General features: G+C 57.9%; 1 protein-coding gene across 6 annotated transcripts in view; it reads left to right on the top strand.

The window, feature by feature from the left end:
- RFX2 (regulatory factor X2) overlaps nucleotides 1-17,374 on the top strand; it is a 41,216-nt gene extending 23,842 nt beyond the window's left edge. For 4 of the 6 annotated variants that reach the window (XM_068165081.1, XM_068165083.1, XM_068165080.1 and 1 more), the window contains 13 exons: nucleotides 3,584-3,658; nucleotides 6,662-6,843; nucleotides 7,339-7,458; nucleotides 7,943-8,058; nucleotides 8,374-8,492; nucleotides 9,853-9,965; nucleotides 10,291-10,439; nucleotides 10,988-11,085; nucleotides 12,124-12,273; nucleotides 12,728-12,936; nucleotides 13,676-13,829; nucleotides 15,126-15,168; nucleotides 15,298-17,374. In XM_068165081.1, the coding sequence (XP_068021182.1) occupies nucleotides 3,584-3,658; nucleotides 6,662-6,843; nucleotides 7,339-7,458; nucleotides 7,943-8,058; nucleotides 8,374-8,492; nucleotides 9,853-9,965; nucleotides 10,291-10,439; nucleotides 10,988-11,085; nucleotides 12,124-12,273; nucleotides 12,728-12,936; nucleotides 13,676-13,829; nucleotides 15,126-15,168; nucleotides 15,298-15,389 (1,620 nt within the window). In that variant the 3' untranslated portion in view covers nucleotides 15,390-17,374. The remainder of the gene's footprint in view (nucleotides 1-3,583; nucleotides 3,659-6,661; nucleotides 6,844-7,338; nucleotides 7,459-7,942; nucleotides 8,059-8,373; nucleotides 8,493-9,852; nucleotides 9,966-10,290; nucleotides 10,440-10,987; nucleotides 11,086-12,123; nucleotides 12,274-12,727; nucleotides 12,937-13,675; nucleotides 13,830-15,125; nucleotides 15,169-15,297) is intronic. The other 2 variants (XM_068165084.1, XM_068165082.1) reach the window with 1 other exon arrangement.
- Nucleotides 17,375-17,626: the final 252 nt, after the last annotated feature.

The raw sequence follows: 17,626 nt of genomic DNA, 5'->3' as shown, positions 1-17,626 counted from the left end.
CTTCCATTTCCTGCTGAGTGCAAGGTCTGAGCACTGGGCTTGGCAAGGAAGAAGCTCAGAAACAGCTTTTTGATTGGGAAGAGCCCTGCAAAATGCATTACTGACACAGTGGCTGATGAGCACCTAAGGTGTGGCAGGGGGGGTTGGAGTGAAATGATCCCTTCCAACCCAACCCATTCCCTGAATCTATGCCAGGATGGTGGTGCCAAGTGAACAGCAACCAAGGAGCCTTTGTCTCCATCTCCTACACCATTGTCTCTTCTGTCCAGGCTACAGAAAATGGATTTTAGGGCTGATGTTGATCAAATCAGAAATGTTTCCAAGCTCTCCATTGTTTGAATCCTGTCACTCAAGGTGGCCAGGTTGGCAGAAGCACAGGGTGCAACTCTGGGTGTTGGGGAGGGGGGAGGTAGAGGGGTCCAACTCTTAACCCAAAAAAGCCTTTCTGCAGCTAGAAGCTACCAGGGCTTGGACCTGAGAACCTACCAGGGCTTGGATCTGAGAACCTACCAGGGCTTTGGACCTGAGAACCTACTAGGGCTTGGGTCTCAGAACCTACCAGGCCTTGGACCTGAGAACCTACCAGGGCTTGGACCTGAGAACCTACCAGGGCTTGGACCTGAGAACCTACCAGGGCTTGGGTCTCAGAACCTACCAGGCCTTGGGTCTCAGAACCTACCAGGCCTTGGGTCTCAGAACCTACCAGGGCTTGGACCTGAGAACCTACCAGGCCTTTGGAGCAGCTGCTGCCTGCAGCTCAGTCTCTGGGACCCTGCTCTCCTCCCTTTCCTGGCTGACTTGTGTGTGTAAAGATACTTGTGGGTGTAACTCAGGGTGTGTGGCTGGATGGGAAAATGGGAACAGCAGCACCCAGGGAGAAAAAAACAGGGGCAAGTCCCCTGCTCAGCACTCTTGGAGGTGAGATCTTCTGGTGAGACCTCAACCTGAGTGCTGTGTCCAGCTCTGGGGCCCCAAACACAAGAGGGAGAGAAACCTGCTGGAGGGTGTCCAGAGGAGGCCACCAAGGTGATTAGAGGGTTGGAGAACCTCTGCTCTGGGGAGAGGCTGGGGAGAGTTGGAGCTGTTCAGCCTGGAGAAGAGAAGGCTCCAGGGAGAGCTTAGAGCTGCATCTCAATATCTGAAGGGGACCTCCAGGCAGGCTGGGGAGGGGCTGCTCAGAAGGGGCTGTGGGAAGAGGATGAGAGGCAGTGGTTTGAAACTGTTTGGGACAGGAGAGATTTAGGTTGGGCATCAGGAGGAAGCTCTGCACAGTGAGGGTGGGGAGACACTGGAACAGGTTGAGGCCTCATCCCTGGAGGCATTCAAGGCCAGACTGGCTGTGACCCTGGGCAGCCTGCTCTCCTTGGAGCTGTCCCTGCTGCCTGGACAAGATGAGCTTTGAGGATCCCTTCCAACCCAGTGCAGTCTGTGAAGCTGTGAGGTCTGGGCTGCTTGGGTTGGACTTCCTTTTCCCCCAGACTTTTAGGAGGTTGCCTTGATGGTTTGGGCATCTTTGTGCCTTGGGGTTGCCTTTAGTCCTGGAGTAGAGGTGCTCTGCCTTAGGTGGAAGTGGGGCAGATGTCCTTAGCTTGAGGTGGAAGAGAAAATGCCAGCTGGAGCTTCACTGCTGCTGTGAGAGCTGTGTGTGAGGGAGTTTGAACTGTCCAGGGCTAGAAACTGGCATCAGAGCATCTGAGTTTCTGCTCCAGCTGGTTCTGCTGAAGGAAGGAGCTGCTGATCTTCTCACCCTACGTGGGACTGCACCTTGCCAAGCTGCACAGCTTGCCTCTGGGCTTTGGGTGGTTTGTGTGTGGCTTTTGTTTCCATGGTGATGAGCACAAGGTGAAAAGCTCGAGGAGGGTTTGTGTCTTGTCCCACAGACAGATTTGGTTTGTAGCTGTTTAACAGGAGATGGAGCAAGGAAAGATCCCAGGAAGTGGCCTGCAGGAGAATGCCTCTGACAGAAATTCATTCCCTTGCATGCAGGAAGGGACTTTCTGCAGGGGTTGTAACACAAAATGTCTGTGGCTCTTGTGGAGAGGCTCAGGAGGGTGAAGCAGGGCCTGAAGGCAGTCCAGGGATGTCTGTTCCAGTGTCCCACCCCCCTTGTACTGAAGAGCTTCTTCCTCAGCTCCAGCCTAACCCTGCTCTCCCTCAGCTTCAAACCATTCCCCCTTGGCCTGGCTCCAGACACCCTGAGGAAGGCTTGAGGCAGAGCTGCCACTGAGGCCTTGAAAGCAAGATTAGCAGTGGTGTCAGAGCTGCCTCAGCAGGCTGAAGGTGTTTGGTAAAGCCTAGAATAAAACCTTCCAGTGTTTAAGGCACCTCAGCTCCCAGCTCTGCTGGCCCTGTCCTGCTCCTCCCAATGGGCTGAAACAGCAGCTGGAGCAGAGCCATGCAATGGCAGTGCCAGCCTAGGCTCTGCCTTCTGGAGACCTTCCATGAGTGGATCCTCAGGGGGCTGCTCTGAAGCTTTCCCTTGGAGTGTTGGTGCAGGAGGTGTGAGGCTGGCTGGCTGCTTTGTCCCTTCTGCATGGGACACTGCCCAAAGTGCCCAGAGGCCAGGCAGTGTTGCTGTGCTGGTGGAAGGGGCATTGCTCGAGGGGCACTGCTGCTGCTTGAGCACAGGAAGGAAGCTGATGTCTCCCTCCACCACCTGACTCATTTCCTGAAGGCTGCATCAGCAAGCAGCCTTTGGTTCCCCATGGTGCAGCACCTCCTGCTTGAACTGTTTCCTCAACCCAGTGAGACCTCAGCACCAATCCTGCCTCCAGCTCTGCTGTCCCCAGCATAAGGACACAGAGCTGTTGGAGAGAGGGCAGAGGAGGCCACAAGGGTGATCCAAGGGCTGGAGCAGCTCTGCTGTGAGCACAGGCTGAGGGAGCTGTGCAGCCTGGAGAGGAGAAGGCTCCAGAGGGACCTCAGAGCTGCCCTTCAGAGCCTGAAGGGATCCTGCAGGAAGGCTGCAGAGAGACTTTTGCTGAGGGGGTCTGGAGCCAGGCCAAGGGGGAATGGTTGGAAGCTGAGGCAGAGCAGGGTTAGAGTGGAGCTGAGGAAGAAGTTCTGCAGTACCAGGGTGGTGAGCCTCTGGCCCAGGCTGCCCAGGGAGGCTGTGGCTGCCTCCTCCCTGGGGATGCTCAAGGCCAGGCTGGATGAGACCTGGAGCAGCTGAGTCTAGTCGGGAGCTGTCCCTGCCTGCGACAGGGAGAGGTTGGCGTAGCTGATCTCTGAGGTCCCTTCCAAGCTGAGCCATTCTGTGGTGCTATGAAGTGGGCACTGCATGGAGTGGAAGACCAAAAGCCCCCTGGCCTGGCTCTTGCCCCCTGGCAGTGCCCCTTGCTGTGATGTTTGCATGCCAGCCAATAACTCCTCCGCAGCTTCGCCCCCCGAGGGCTGTGCCTCCTCTGTTTGCCTCTCTCCCCTGCCTGTTGACAGAAAGCATTTAATCATTCAACTATTAATAAAAGAAACAAACAAATCCTGGCTGTTGCTAACTCTCTGATTTCCTTTCTTTTTGTTTTGTTTTCCCCTCTTTGGTTGTTGTTTTGGTTCCCTCCCCCCTCCTCTGCACATTTCTCTGTAGCTTGAAATGGCGATTGAAAACCTCCAAAAAACTGAAGGCATTACATCACACAAAAGCAGTTTGCTCAACAGCCATGTAAGTGACCATCACCATTTACAACCTTTCCTCTAGTTTTGGGTTGGTTTTTTTTCCCCCCTCCACTCCCCCCCCCCCTGCTTTGCCCAGTGGCATCCAGAGCCCAGTGCCAGGAGCAGCCGGCGCCGGCTGGAGCGCAGCAGCTTCCCCCTCAGCAGCAGCAGCAGCAGCAGCAACTTCTTTGGTGTGAGCCCTGCAGCAGGCTGCCCAGAGAGGTGGTGGAAGCCTCCTTCCCTGCAGAGATTCCAACCCCACCTGGATGCATTCCTGCCCTGAGTGACCCAGCTCTGGCAGGGGGGTTGGACCAAATGATCCCCAGAGGTCCCTTCCACCCCCTCCCAGTCTGTGACTCCATGGCACAGATCCCACAGGTAGCACATCCCAGCAGCCTTGCTCCTCTGAAAGCCTTTCCTGCTCTTTCCATGCCTCAAGGAGGACCACACCTGGTACAATGCTGTGCTGAATCCATTTGCTAGCCCTCTGTCTCCTCACTCTGCCCTTGATTTCCCTGCTCTGTGTGAAGTTCCCACTCTCCTGCTGAGCCTTCTGCAGCCTGGTGTGTGGCTCCCATGCAGTAACACTTAACAGTGAGCACATGCTTGGGGGAGGGTTGAAGGGTCTCATTCAAGCCCTGTTGAAGCAGTGGGAGGTTGGAGTGAGGCTGGTCTTGGCTTGGGCTGAGAGAGAGAGGAAATCCCTGCACTGACAATGACTCAAAGGAGAGAGGTGCCAGAGGTACCACTGCAGGTGTCAGGAGGAGTTCTGTGTCACTGCAGGTGTCAGGAGCAGTTCTGTGTCACTGCAGGTGTCAGGAGGAGTTCTGTGTCACTGCACAGCTCAGGAGGTATTTTCAGAGTTACTGAGACAGAGCACAAGCAATGAAGTGGAGGATTTGGGACCCCAAAAGTTCTCCAAGTGCAAGTGGTGAATCTTTGGGGTTGAAAGAGCTGGGGCTGTTCAGCCTGCAGAAGAGAAGGCTCCAGGGAGAGCTCAGAGCTGCATTTCAGTGTCTGAAGGGGGCCTGCAGCAGGGACTGTTCAGAAGGGCCTGTGGGGATAGGACCAGGGGCACTGTTTGAAACTGGAGCAGGGCAGGTTTAGGTTGGACATCAGGAGGAAGCTGTGCACTATGAGGGTGGTGAGACACTGGAACAGGTTGCCCAGGGCTGTGGTTGAGGCCCTGGAGACTGTCAGGATTGGCCTGGCTGTGGTCCTGGGCAGCCTGCTCTAGCTGGAGCTGTCCCTGCTGAGGGCAGGCAGGTTGGACAAGATGCCCTTGGAGGGTCCCTTCCAACCTGCTGCCATCTGTGAGGCTGTGAAAAGAGGCAGATCCTGGAGCAGGAGTGGAGGACACTCAAGCATGTCCCAACCTCTCCATCCTTGTGCCTGGTTAGGTCCCACTGATTTCTAGGCCCAGGTTTGTGCTTGGATCTGTGCTGTGAGGAGCTGCTGTGGCTGGTGGCTGGTGGGATCCATAACCCCACTTCTGCCTTGCCACTGATCTGCTGCTGCTGCTGGAGCTGTGCCTCCTGTGCATGCAGGGCTGGATGGAGAGGGAGGTCTTCAAGATGTTCATCCCAAAGCTCCCTAAGAACAACCACAGTGCTCTTCCCCAGGCTACTGGTTGGAGTCCAGTGGTCCATCTCCTCCCTTCCAAGATCCACTTCAGTCTTTATTTTATTGACACTGAAGTCCTTTGGCCAACAAAAGAAGGTTACTGGGGGGGTTGCTCTCTCTGCCTGTCAGTTCCTGTGCTGATGTTGTGTGCTGGGCCTGCCCTTTCCAACCAGCTGGGGATCAATAATTGATATTAATTGCAAACCTGCCTCCACAGAAATGTCAGAGGCAGCTCAGGCAGCCAGTCCTGACAGCTAGAAGGACCCCCTCTGATTTTCCAGGTTGCTTTGGTAACCCTTCACTGGCTTGGGAAGGGAAAGGTTGCAGCCATGCCAATCCTCCCAGCCATGAGGACTTTGCAACCTGGTTGGTTTCCTTTCCATTTTCTTCCTCTTTAAGGCAGTGTCTCAACATCTTTCTTCCTGGAAAACCACAAGTTCCTGCAGCTGGGGGTTTGGCTCTGCAGGAGCAGTGTGCCCAGGGGGCCAAGAAGGCCAAGGGCATCCTGGCCTGCAGCAGGAGCAGTGTGGCCAGCAGGAGCAGGGAGCTCATCCTGCCCTGTGCTCAGCACTGCTTAGGCCACACCTTGAGTCCTGTGTCCATTTCTGGGCTCCTCAGTGTAAGGAAGATGTTGAGGTGCTGGAAGGTGTCCAGAGAAGGGCAACAAAGCTGGGGAGGGGTCTGGAGCACAGCCCTGTGAGGAGAGGCTGAGGGAGCTGGGGTTGCTTAGCCTGGAGAAGAGGAGGCTCAGGGGAGACCTTCTTGCTCTCTCTCCATCTCCCTGCAGGGAGGTTGGAGCCAGGTGGGGGTTGGTCTCTTCTCCCAGGCAAGAAGCACCAGAACAAGAGGACACAGTCTCAAGCTGTGCCAGGGGAGGTTTAGGCTGGAGGTGAGGAGAAAGTTCTTCCCAGAGAGAGTAATTGGCCATTGGGATGTGCTGCCCAGGGGGGTGGTGGAGTCCCCATCCCTGGGGGTGTTCAAGAAGGACTGGATGTGGCACTTGGAGCCATGGGTTAGCTGTCAGGAGGTGCTGGGTGACAGCTTGGACTTGCTGATCTCTGAGGCCTCTTCCAACCTGATTGATTCTGTGACTGCAGCTGAACCCACGGCGGACTCGGGGCCAGCAGGTGGACTCTGCTTGAACGCTCCTGCAAGAACCTGGGAGTGGTTGTGTTTGGCTGATTAGTTTTGGGGGGGAGCTTGGAGTCCAACCCAGATGAGTTCTCTAAATTAACTTCTGCCAATTAATTACCCAGCCTCCAGCTCTCTTGGGCCTCTCAGTGTCAGATGAGCTCTTGGAAGCATCGCCGCCTGCTCGGCCGCAGCTCCTTCCGGCCCCTTTAGACTTCTCTCCTCTCTGTTTATTTGTCTTTTTCCACCCTTAAAGCTCCAGTGGTTGTTGGACAACTATGAGACAGCAGAAGGTGTCAGCCTTCCCAGGAGCTCTCTCTACAACCATTACCTGAGGCACTGCCAGGAGCACAAACTGGACCCGGTGAACGCTGCCTCCTTCGGCAAGCTGATCCGGTCGGTGTTCATGGGGCTGAGGACTCGCCGCCTGGGAACCAGGTTGGGATCAAAGCAAACCCCCCCTCCTGCACCTCCTGTCACACCTGCTGAGAGCCTGAGAGAGGCCTGCAAGGAAGCCTGGGGAGGGACTTTTTACTAGGGTTTGAGGTGATAAGGTGAGAGGGAAAGGATTGAAGCTTGCGGAGGGGGAGGTTTGAATGGGATGTGAGGAAGAAGTTGTTAGCAGTGAGGGTGGGGAGGAGAGGCTGCCCAGGGAGGTTGTGGATGCCCTCTCCCTGGAGGTGTTCAAGGCCTGGTTGGATGAGGCCTTGAGCAAGCTGGGCTGGTGGGAGGTGCCCCTGGAGATCTCTGGAGGTCCCTTCCAACCACCACCACTCTGTGATGCTTTGCTTCACGCAGCACTTGGCAGCAGCCCCAGGTGTGCTGTGAGGAGCAGGGTGCACTGCAAGCCCAGAGGCACTTGCAAAGCTATACATCCCAGCCCTTTCCACTGGGGAATGTGCTCTGAAGCAGTTTCTGTGGTGATGCTTCCAGGGGCAACTCCAAATACCATTACTATGGGATCCGTCTGAAGCCTGAGTCCCCTCTGAACCGCCTGCAGGAGGACACCCAGTACATGGCCATGAGGCAGCAGCCCATCCACCAGAAGCAGAGGTAGGTGCTGCCAGCACCTTGGAGCTCACTACTGGTGCCCCCAGGGCTGCCTTGGGCAAGGGACCTTTCCCAAAGAATGCTACAGAAGGGAAAACTTCTTCACTGTGAGGGTGGCAGAGGCCTGGAGCAGGCTGCCCAGGGAGGCTGTGGAGCCTCCCTCTCTGGGGTGATTCCAAACCCACCTGGATGTGTTCCTGTGTGACCTTCCTTGGCAGGAGGGTTGGACTCACTGATGTCCAGAGGTCCCTTCCAACCTCTACCATTCTGGGATTCCCATTTTCTCTTTTTGTGCTGGCACCTTGAGCAAACTTCTCAGCCCTAAGTTCTGCCTTGGAGAGCACTTTGCAAGAGGAGCTTCTCCTTTCCCCCCTCTGCTGGAGTAAGTGGCAGAAATAAGCCCTCCAAGTGCAGCCCCTGCGTGGCACCTGCTGGGCACCAGGCTTTGCTTGTGCCTGGGGAAATCCCAACCATGCTCTCCATGCAGGTACAGACCAGCTCAGAAGATGGATGGGGTGGCAGAGAGTGGCTCCAACAGCAACCTGCACACTACCCCTGAGCAATCAGTGGCTGCTCAGAGTCAGCACCACCAGCAGTTCATAGGTGAGGAGGCTGCTTGGGTGGCTCAGGGAGCTCATGTCGAGGCTTGGAGCTTTGAGAGGGAGGAAGGATTCCTGCTGCAGGCCAGCCCTGGCTGTCCTGACAGCTCTCCAGCATGATCCATAGCTGCTGGAGCTGTGGTTTAGATCCTGCTGCCTGTGCTCTCCTCAGCTTTTGAAGCCTGAGGCCACATCTGCAGTGCTGGCCCCAGGATGGCTGTGCCCGAGGTGCACTGCATCCCCTTGCACCACCCCTGGTGCTGCCTGAGTGCTCCACACTCTCACCACCTCTCCCCATCTTCTTTGTTTTGGTGCCCAGATGTAACCCATGTCTTCCCTGAGTTCCCAGCCCCTGATCTGGGGAATGTCCTGGTGCAGGAAGGGGTCACCATGAACGACGTGAAGGCTCTGCAGCTGCTTTACAGGAGGCACTGCGAGGTGAGGACCTCTCCTGGCCTTGGGGCTGGCTGTGAGCCATCACCCAGCACCATCAGCTGCATGCTGCAGCTCAGAGGTTGCACTCAGTGCCACTTGGGCATCCTGTGACCTGCTTTTTAGGCCTTGTTGATTAGCAGGAGCTTGTAGTGGGGTGGGGATTGGTTTCCTCTCCCCAGGATCAGGTGATAGAAGGAGAGGAAATGGCCTCAGGTTGCAGCAGGGGAGGGGAAGGTTGGACAGAGCTGATCTTGTGCCTCAAAAAACATTGCAGGAGTCTCCTGCATTGGTTTTAGAGACTAAAGCAGACCAGAGGTGTGGAGTTGCAGGTCCCCTGGAAAAGAGGAGACAGCTTGGTGCCCACCTGGAGGTGCTTCAGCCCCTTCAAGGACAAGGTCCCCAGTGGGGAAGCTGGGGAAGGGTCTGGAGAACAGGGCTGGGCAGGAGCAGCTGAGGGAGCTGGGGGGGTTCAGTGTGCAGAAGAGGAGGCTGAGGGAGACCTCATTGCCCTCTACAGCTCCCTGAGAGGAGGCTGGAGCCTAGGATCAGGTGATAGAAGGAGAGGAAATGGCCTGAAATTGTGCCAGGGGAGGCTTAGGTTGGACATGAGGAACAATTTCCTTGCTGCAAGAGTGGTCAGGGACTGGCAGAGGCTGCCCAGGGAGGTGGTGGAGTCCCCAGCCCTGGAGGGGTTCAAGCAATGTGTGGCCATGGCAGTTGGGGCCATGGTTTGGTGACCATGGTGGGGTTGGGTTGCTGGCTGGCCTGGGTGATCTCAGAGGGCTTCTCCAACTGAAACATTTCCATGATTCCAGGCCCTTTCTGCTCCATTCTTTCATCAGAGTGGCAGCAGCTGGAGTCTCCCTCTCAGGGTGGCAGCAGCTGGAGTCTCCCTCTCAGGGTGGCAGCAGCTGGAGTCTCTCAGGGTGGCAGCAGCTGGAGTCTCTCTCTCAGGGTGGCAGCAGCTGGAGTCTCTCTCTCAGGGTGGCAGCAGCTGGAGTCTCTCTCTCAGGGTGGCAGCAGCTGGAGTCTCTGTCTCAGGGTGGCAGCAGCTGGAGTCTCTCTCTCAGGGTGGCAGCAGCTGGAGTCTCTCAGGGTGGCAGCAGCTGGAGTCTCTCTCTCAGGGTGGCAGCAGCTGGAGTCTCTCAGGGTGGCAGCAGCTGGAGTCTCTCTCTCAGGGTGGCAGCAGCTGGAGTCTCCCTCTCAGGGTGGCAGCAGCTGGAGTCTCTCAGGGTGGCAGCAGCTGGAGTCTCTCTCTCAGGGTGGCAGCAGCTGGAGTCTCTCTCTCAGGGTGGCAGCAGCTGGAGTCTCTCTCTCAGGGTGGCAGCAGGGCAGCTAACCAGACCTTGCTCTTTATTGCCAGGCGACTTTGGACGTTGTCATGAATCTCCAGTTCCATTACATTGAGAAGCTGTGGCAGTCCTTCTGGAATCCCAAAACACCATCTAGTGATGGCTCTGCAGCCCTGCCAGCCAGGTGAGCTGCTGTGCCCTGGGCACCTCCAAAGGCTTTGTTGTTGTTGGGGGGGGGAGATTTTGAAGCTCCAGGAAGCATTTTCGGCTTCTGGAGGTGGGAAAATGGTAGCCAGAGAGGTCAAACCTCTGCTCCATGGATGGAGAGGTGCTTGCAGAGTCAGACAGGACATGTCCAAAGGATCAGATGTTTCCTTTGGAAGGAAGCTTTTCATGTCTCTTTCAAACATGAATGAAAGAAACTTCTGCTGCCAAGTGAGGTTAGGAAGAGTGAAAGCACTGAGGGCAAACCTGCTGCTGACACTGCCTCCCCCCTCCTCCTCCTGCAGTGAAGAACACGAAGGGACCCTCCCAAAAGACAAGCTGATTGCTCTGTGCAAGTATGAACCCATCCTCAAATGGATGAGAAGCTGTGATCACATCTTGTACCAGGCCCTGGTGGAGATCCTCATCCCAGACGTGCTCAGGCCGGTGCCCAGTGAGTCTCCTGCAGCTAAAGGGCCTGGGGGGAGTGGGGCAGGAGGCTGGGGCCAGACTCTGCTGAGTGGTGCCCAGGGACAGGACAAGGGGCAATGGGCACAAACTGGCACCCAGGAGGTTCCCTCTGAACAGAAGGAGAAACTTCTTTGCTGTGAGGCTGCTGGGGGCTTGGAGCAGGCTGCCCACAGAGGTTGTGGAGTCTCCTCCTCTGCAGAGCTTCCAACCCCCCCTGGGCATTGTGCTGCTGGGCAAGCTGCTGTGGGGGCCCTGCTGGAGCAGGGGGGTTGGAGTGGGTGAGCTCCAGAGGTCCCTTCCCACCCCCAGCAGCATGCTGGGCTTCTGGGAGAAGAACAGGAAGAGCAAGGACAGTTTAAGTAACAACATCAGCAAAGAAGGAAGGTTGGAGCACAGGCCTGGGCCCAGCTGATTCCTCCCTGCTCAGAGCCAGCCAGCCCAGCCCTGCTCTGTGCACAGCAGCCCCAGGCTAGGAGGGGATGCCCCAGGGTGCTGTGGCAGAGGCTGTGCTCACCTGCAGCCTCGTTGCAGGCACCCTGACCCAAGCCATCCGGAACTTCGCCAAGAGCCTGGAGGGGTGGCTGATGAATGCCATGAGCGAATTCCCACCCCAGGTCGTGCAGATCAAGGTAAGCAGCAGCAGCAGCACCCTCTGGGGTGGGATCTGAAGGCTCTGTCTGTGCATGGAGAAGCTTTCCTGAGGGACTGGAAGTCACTGCTGGGCTCTGGCCACCTTCCCCTGGGCTAGTGGGGTGGCATCAGCCCACATCAGAAGGGGTGGGAGTGATGGCAGAGGGATGGAGCTGGAAACCTGTAAGCTGAAGAAGCAGCTGATGGAGTGCTCTGAAAGCAGGTTAGAAGTCTGAGGGGTGGGATGAACTTAGCCCCATGAAGTGTTCCAGGTTTGGGGCAGAGTGGCTGGAAAGCTGCCCAGCAGAAAGGACCTGGGGGTGCTGGGTGACAGCAGCTGAACGTGAGCCAGGGGGTGCCCAGGTGGCCAACAGCAGCCTGGCCTGGAGCAGCAATGCTGTGGGCAGCAGGAGGAGGGCAGGGATTGTCCCCCTGGACTGGACACACCTGGAGGCCACACCTGGAATCCTGGGTTCAGTTTTGGGATCCTCACTCCAAGGAGGACATTGAGGAGGTGGAGCAGGCCCAGAGAAGGGCAACAAAGCTGGGGAAGGGTCTGGAGAACAGGGCTGGGGAGGAGCAGCTGAACTGGGAACTGGGGGTGTTCAGCCTGGAGGAGGCTGAGGGAGACCTCATTGCTCTCTGCAGCTCCCTGAGAGGAGGCTGGAGCCTGGTGGAGGTTGGTCTCTGCTCACTAGTGTCAGGTGAGGAGAGGAAGGAGAGGAAATGGCCTCAGGTTGCCCCAGGGGAGGTTTAGGTTGGACATTCAAAGAAACTTCTTCGCTGAAAGGGTTCTCAAAGCCTGGCTCTGGCTGCCCAGGGGGGTGGTTAAATCCCCATCCCTGAAGGGGTTTCAGAGCTGCAGAGCTGTGGTGCTGAGGGCCATGGCTTAGCCCCAGCCTTGGCAGACAGAGTGGTTGGGCTGGAGGAGCTGAAAGGTTTGTCCCCAGCTGAGCTGAGCCCTGAGCGCCTGAGCCCAGCACCGAGGGAGCATTTCTAGCTGGGTGGCCTCCTGCTGAGGGTGTCCTGTGTTGCAGGTGGGGGTGGTGAGTGCCTTTGCACAGACCCTGAGGAGATACACCTCCCTCAACCACCTGGCCCAGGCTGCCCGTGCCGTGCTGCAGAACACCTCCCAGATCAACCAGATGCTCAGCGACCTCAACCGCGTCGACTTCGCCAACGTGCAGGTAGCTGTGGGACCTGCTCCTGGGGCACCTCACACCTCAGTATCTGAGGGGCAGCTGCAGGCAGGCTGGGGAGGGGCTGTTCAGAAGGGCCTGTGGGGACAGGGCCAGGGGCAATGGTTTGGAACTGGAGCAGGGCAGGCTTAGGTTGGGCATCAGGAGGAAGTTCTGCACCATGAGGGTTGGGTTGCCCAGGGCTGTGGTGGAGGCTCCATCCCTGAAGACATTCAAGGTCAAACTTGCTGTGGCCCTGGGCAGCCTGCTGTGGTTGGAGCTGTCCCTGCTGACTGCAGGGGGCTTGGACAAAGATGCCCTTGGGGGGTCCCTTCCAACCTGCTGCATTCTGTGGTTCGGAGCTGGTCCGGAGCCCTTCTGCTAGACTCAAACGAAGTTGAGTCGCTGGGCTGGGATGCAGCAGGCTCGGCAGGAGTCACTGTCAACCCTTCTCCCTGAGCAGGAGCAAGCCTCGTGGGTGTGCCAGTGTGAGGAAGGCATGGTGCAGAAGCTGGAGCAGGATTTCAAGCTCACCCTGCAGCAGCAGAGCTCTCTGGACCAGTGGGCCAGCTGGCTGGACAACGTCGTCACTCAAGTCCTGAAGCACCACGAGGGCAGCCCCAGCTTCCCCAAGGCAGCCAGGCAGTTCCTGCTGAAGTGGTCTTTCTACAGGTACAGCTCCTCTCTCAGCTGGCAGTGCTTCTGCACTGGGCTTAGGGCTTCCTGGAGGAGCCAAGGACAAGGTCTTCACTCCCACATGCAGCTCTGGTTAACTGCTGCTGTGCCCAGGTAGAGAAGGCAGCACTGTGTCTCCTGCATCCTTACAGGATGGGGAGAGGATATTCCATCAGCTTCTTGGAGTGCTTTGGTACTCATGGGTTAGAGGCAGGAGCAGAGCACTGAGCTCCACAGCATCTTCAGGGTGACAAAATCCCATCAGAACCCAGAATGGCTCAGGTTGGAGGAGACCTCAGAGCTCAGCTACTCCAACCCCCCTGCCGTGGGCAGGGACACCTCTCAACTAGACTCAGCTGCTCCAGGCCTCATCCAACCTGGCCCTGGAGGGAGGAGGCATCCAGAGCCTCCCTGGCAGCCTGTGCCAGAGTCTCACCACCCTCATACTGAGGAACTTCTTCCTCAGCTCCAGTCCAACCCTGCCCTGCCTCAGCTTCAAACCCTCCCCCCTTGGCCTGGCTCCAGACACCCTGGGCAGAAGTCCCTGAGCAGCCTTCCTGCAGGACGCCTCCAGGCCCTGGCAGCAGCTCTGAGGTGCCCCTGGAGCCTTCTCCTCCGCAGGCTGCACAGCCCCAGCTCCCCGGGACCCAGGCTCCAGCCCTTGGGCCGGCTGTGTGGCCTGCCCCGGGCTCTGCCCTCAGCGTGGGCCACAGCGCAGGGGTTCTGTCGCCCGCAGCTCGATGGTGATCCGGGACCTGACCCTGCGCAGCGCCGCCAGCTTCGGCTCCTTCCACCTCATCCGGCTGCTCTACGACGAGTACATGTTCTACCTGGTGGAGCACCGCGTGGCGCGCGCCACCGGCGAGACCCCCATCGCCGTCATGGGCGAGGTGAGCGCCCCGCCCCGGCCCCGCCCCGGCCCTGCCCCGGCCCCGGCCCCACCCCGGCCCGGTCCCGCCCCGGCCCCGCCCCGCCCCGGCCCCACCCGGGCCCCGCCCCAGCCCCGCCCCAGCCCGCCGCCACTCGCAGCCACACGGCCAGGCACACAGACACGGTATCAATCAGTCACACAATCAATCAATCAATCACACAGTCAGTCACACAACCACAGAATCAATCAATCACACAATCACAGAATCAATCACACAATCAGTCAGTCACACAATCACAGAATCAATCACACAATTACATAATCAATCACACAATCAATCAATCACACAGTCCATCACACAATCACACAATCAATCACACAATCAATCACAGTCACACAATCAGAATCAATCACACAATCACAGAATCAATCACACAATCAATCAATCACACAGTCCATCACACAATCACACAATCAATCACACAATCAATCACAGTCACACAATCAATCAATCACACAGTCACACAATCAATCACTCAATCAATCACACAGTCACACAATCACAGAATCAATCACACAATCAATCAATCAATCACACAATCAATCACACAGTCAGTCACACAATCACAGAATCAATCACACAATTACATAATCAATCACACAATCAATCACACAGTCAGTCACACAGTCACAGAATCAATCACACAATCAGTCACATACAGAATCAATCACACAACCAATCAATCACCCAATCAGTCACACAATCACAGAATCAATCACACAGCCACAGAATCAGTCACACAATCACACAACCAGTCACACAACCAATCAATCAATCACACAGTCAGTCACAATCAGTCACTCAGTCACACACTCACACCATCAGTCAGACAGACAATCAGTCACAATCCATCACACAATCAATCACAATCAATCACAATCCGTCACAATCAGTCACAGAATGCTGGGGGCTGGAAGGGACCTCTGGAGCTCCCCCAGCCCAAGCCCCCTGCCCCAGCAGGGCTCCCCCAGCAGCCTGCCCAGGGGCACAGTGCCCAGGGGGGGTTGGAAGCTCTCCACAGGAGGAGGCTCCACAACCTCTCTGGGCAGCCTGCCCCAGGCCTGCAGCAGCCTCACACCAAAGCTTTCTCCTCCTGCTCAGGTGGAGCCTCCTGGGCTCCGCTTTGTGCCCCCTGCCCTGTCCCTGGGCACCCCTGGGCAGAGCCTGGCTCCTGTTTCAGGTAGATGCCAAGGTGCAGGTCTGGCCCTCGGGTCTCCAGGGAGCCTCTCTCACTGTGACTCCTCTCTCTTGCAGTTCGGTGACCTCACGTCCCTGTCCCCGGCGCTGCTGGACAAAGGTAGCTCTGCTCCCCGGGGGGAGGTTCCGCGGGGCGGTGCTGCGGGAGGGGGAAGGGCTGCCGGGGGGGCTGGGGACAGGCAGCTCTGGCCCCGCAGCCGGCACTGACGCTGGGGGCTGTCCCTTGCAGATGACATCAGCGACCTGGGCAGCGAGGCGGAGGTGGAGCCGCGGGTGAAGCGAGAGCGCAGCGACCCTGGGCACTCGCTGCAGGAGATCTGAGCCTGGGACTGCGCTCCCCCGTGGCTGGCTGGGGCCGGCCGGGGCCGGGCTTGGCGGTGACGAGCCTGAGCCCCCTGGCTGTGCGTCGTTAGTGCCTCTTAGCTTCTCTTTTATGTTTACTTGTGTCTGAGGATGGGCTCTGGGGGGAGCCCGGGCAGGTGGTGGGGCAGGGTGAGCTTGGCTGCCTGCTTTGCTCCACTGGCTGGAGAGTGAAGGTCACACATCTGCTGCCCAGTGGTGGAAGCCTCCGTGGGCAGCCCTGGGGTGGTGTGCCTGGCTAGCAGGGGCTGCCCTCCTCCCCAGCCTGAGCCAGGTGGGCAAAGGAGGCTTTGTTATTTTTATTCCAGGGAAGGTGGTTTGGGTTCCTTCCCCACTTTCTCAGACTTCACTGTGATCCAAACCTGAACCAAGCAGTGCCCAGGAAGAAAGAGAAACACCTGACCCTCCTCCAGCCCCCCAAGGCAGCTTGGCCTGGCTCTGAGCCTGCCAAATCATTCGTACCAGGGGGCACAGGACAGGCTCCTGTAGCCAGCTGGGGAGGGGGCTCCAGGCTGCACATCCATCTGCTCCCAGCAGAGTAGGGCAGCCCTGTGCCTGGGAGTGACACCTCTGTGCTCCAGGTGACATCTGTGTGTGCTCCAGGTGACATCCATGTCTCTGGGAGTGACACCTGTGTGCTCCAGGAGTGACACCTCTGTGCTCTGGGGCTACCTGACCACAGTTCCCACCTGCTCCAGTGTCTCCCAGCCTGGTGGTGCATCCACAAAAGCTCCCAGGGCACTGTCAGGCCAACTCAAGATACCAAAGGACCCTGAGGAAGCAGCAGCTGGTCACATTGCCCTCTGATGCCCAGGCTGCCCATGGGCCATCCCCATCCTCACCAGGGTGCCCAGGCAGAGGGCAGCTGGTGCTGGGATCTGTAAAGTCCTGGCTCTGTCCTGCTGCAATGCTGCAGGTGGCAGCAGCTGCCCCCAGGGCTGCACCTGGAGCCAGGGAGTGCGACTGCAGTGCCTTAGGGTGGGCAAGGTGCCCACTTCCCCCCAGCTCCAGGCAGGGCAGCACAGCTCAGGCTCTGAGGAAGCAGCAGGGAGAGGCTGGCACAGGGCTGGCTGTGCCCAGGGTGACCTTTCCCTGGCTGTCAGCTCACCTCCTCCCACAGCCTCCTGGCAGCGGTGACTGCTTCGGGGCTGAGCTGGGGCAGCTTCTGCCCTGGCTGGGTTGGATCTCCATGCCCTGGGGGGTCCAAGCTGGGGTGGCCTCTGGGGCAGAGGAGGAGGGGGGTAGGGACTGCAAAAACCAAGCCCTGGGGCAGAGATGTCTCTGTGAATAAAGGCTGGGGCAGAAATAGCTTGGATTGTCCTCCTGCTGTCTGGTGATGCAGTATTTGGGGTGAGCTCCTCCAGGGGTCTCCTGGACAGTTGCAGATCAGAGAATCTGCTGTCCCAAGGCATGAGAGACTCCTTCCCAAGGGTACTGAGGGAGCTGGGGCACTTCCATGTAGCTAATGGCAAGTCAAAAGCCTCTGTGTGTGTGTGTGTGTGTGTGTAGTGGCACCTCCTGCCCCCTTCCTGTCCTGTGCTGTTGTCTGTCAGGGCCATGTCTGTCTGTCAGTGTCTCCTATCCAGGCAGCAGGAGCCAAGTGAGGAAGCTGGAGCTGGATTTGGCTGTAAATAACCACAAAGAGTCCTCCCTGGGGGACAGCCCACGCTTCACACCCTGCTGACCCCAACCAAACCCAACTGAGCAACCAAGTCTTAACCTCCCCTGCTCCCACCCGGTGTGAGCTGAACTTCAGCTGCTGCCTTGGCTGCTCCCTGCAGCTGCTGCCAGCCCACCCTGGCCGCCTTCTCCTCGCCATGGAGCTGCTCTGGAGCTCTGCAGCAGCCTGAGAGGAGCCTGGATAAGCACCAAGCCCCCTCCCCATGTGCACACAGCTCCCAGCTACACCTGAACAGCAATAAACGTGTCCCTGATGCTCAGGCCTGCACCCCAATTGTTGTGGTCCCTTTTCTTCTCCTCAGGAGGTCAGGTGGATGCTGCAGCCTTGGGGGCAGGGGCAGGGTCTGCCCAGCACACTCCAGCTCCAGAGGTTGTGGCCAAGGGGCTGGCAGAAGGCAGGAGCAGCACAGAGAGTGGGGAGTTTGCTAGGGGTGAAAATGCTGCTCCCCAGGCTCAGCAGCCCCAGGAGGAGGCTCTCAGCCTCTCCTCCTCACAGAGCTGCTCCAGGCCCCTCAGCG

This window comes from Melanerpes formicivorus, unplaced genomic scaffold, assembly GCF_026170545.1.
Source record: "Melanerpes formicivorus ecotype bairdi unplaced genomic scaffold, bMelFor1.0.p_v2 SCAF_83, whole genome shotgun sequence".
Classification (NCBI taxonomy): domain Eukaryota; kingdom Metazoa; phylum Chordata; class Aves; order Piciformes; family Picidae; genus Melanerpes; species Melanerpes formicivorus.
The sequence above is the reverse complement of the archived record's forward strand: the minus strand, read 5'-3'. Positions and strand labels throughout refer to the sequence as shown.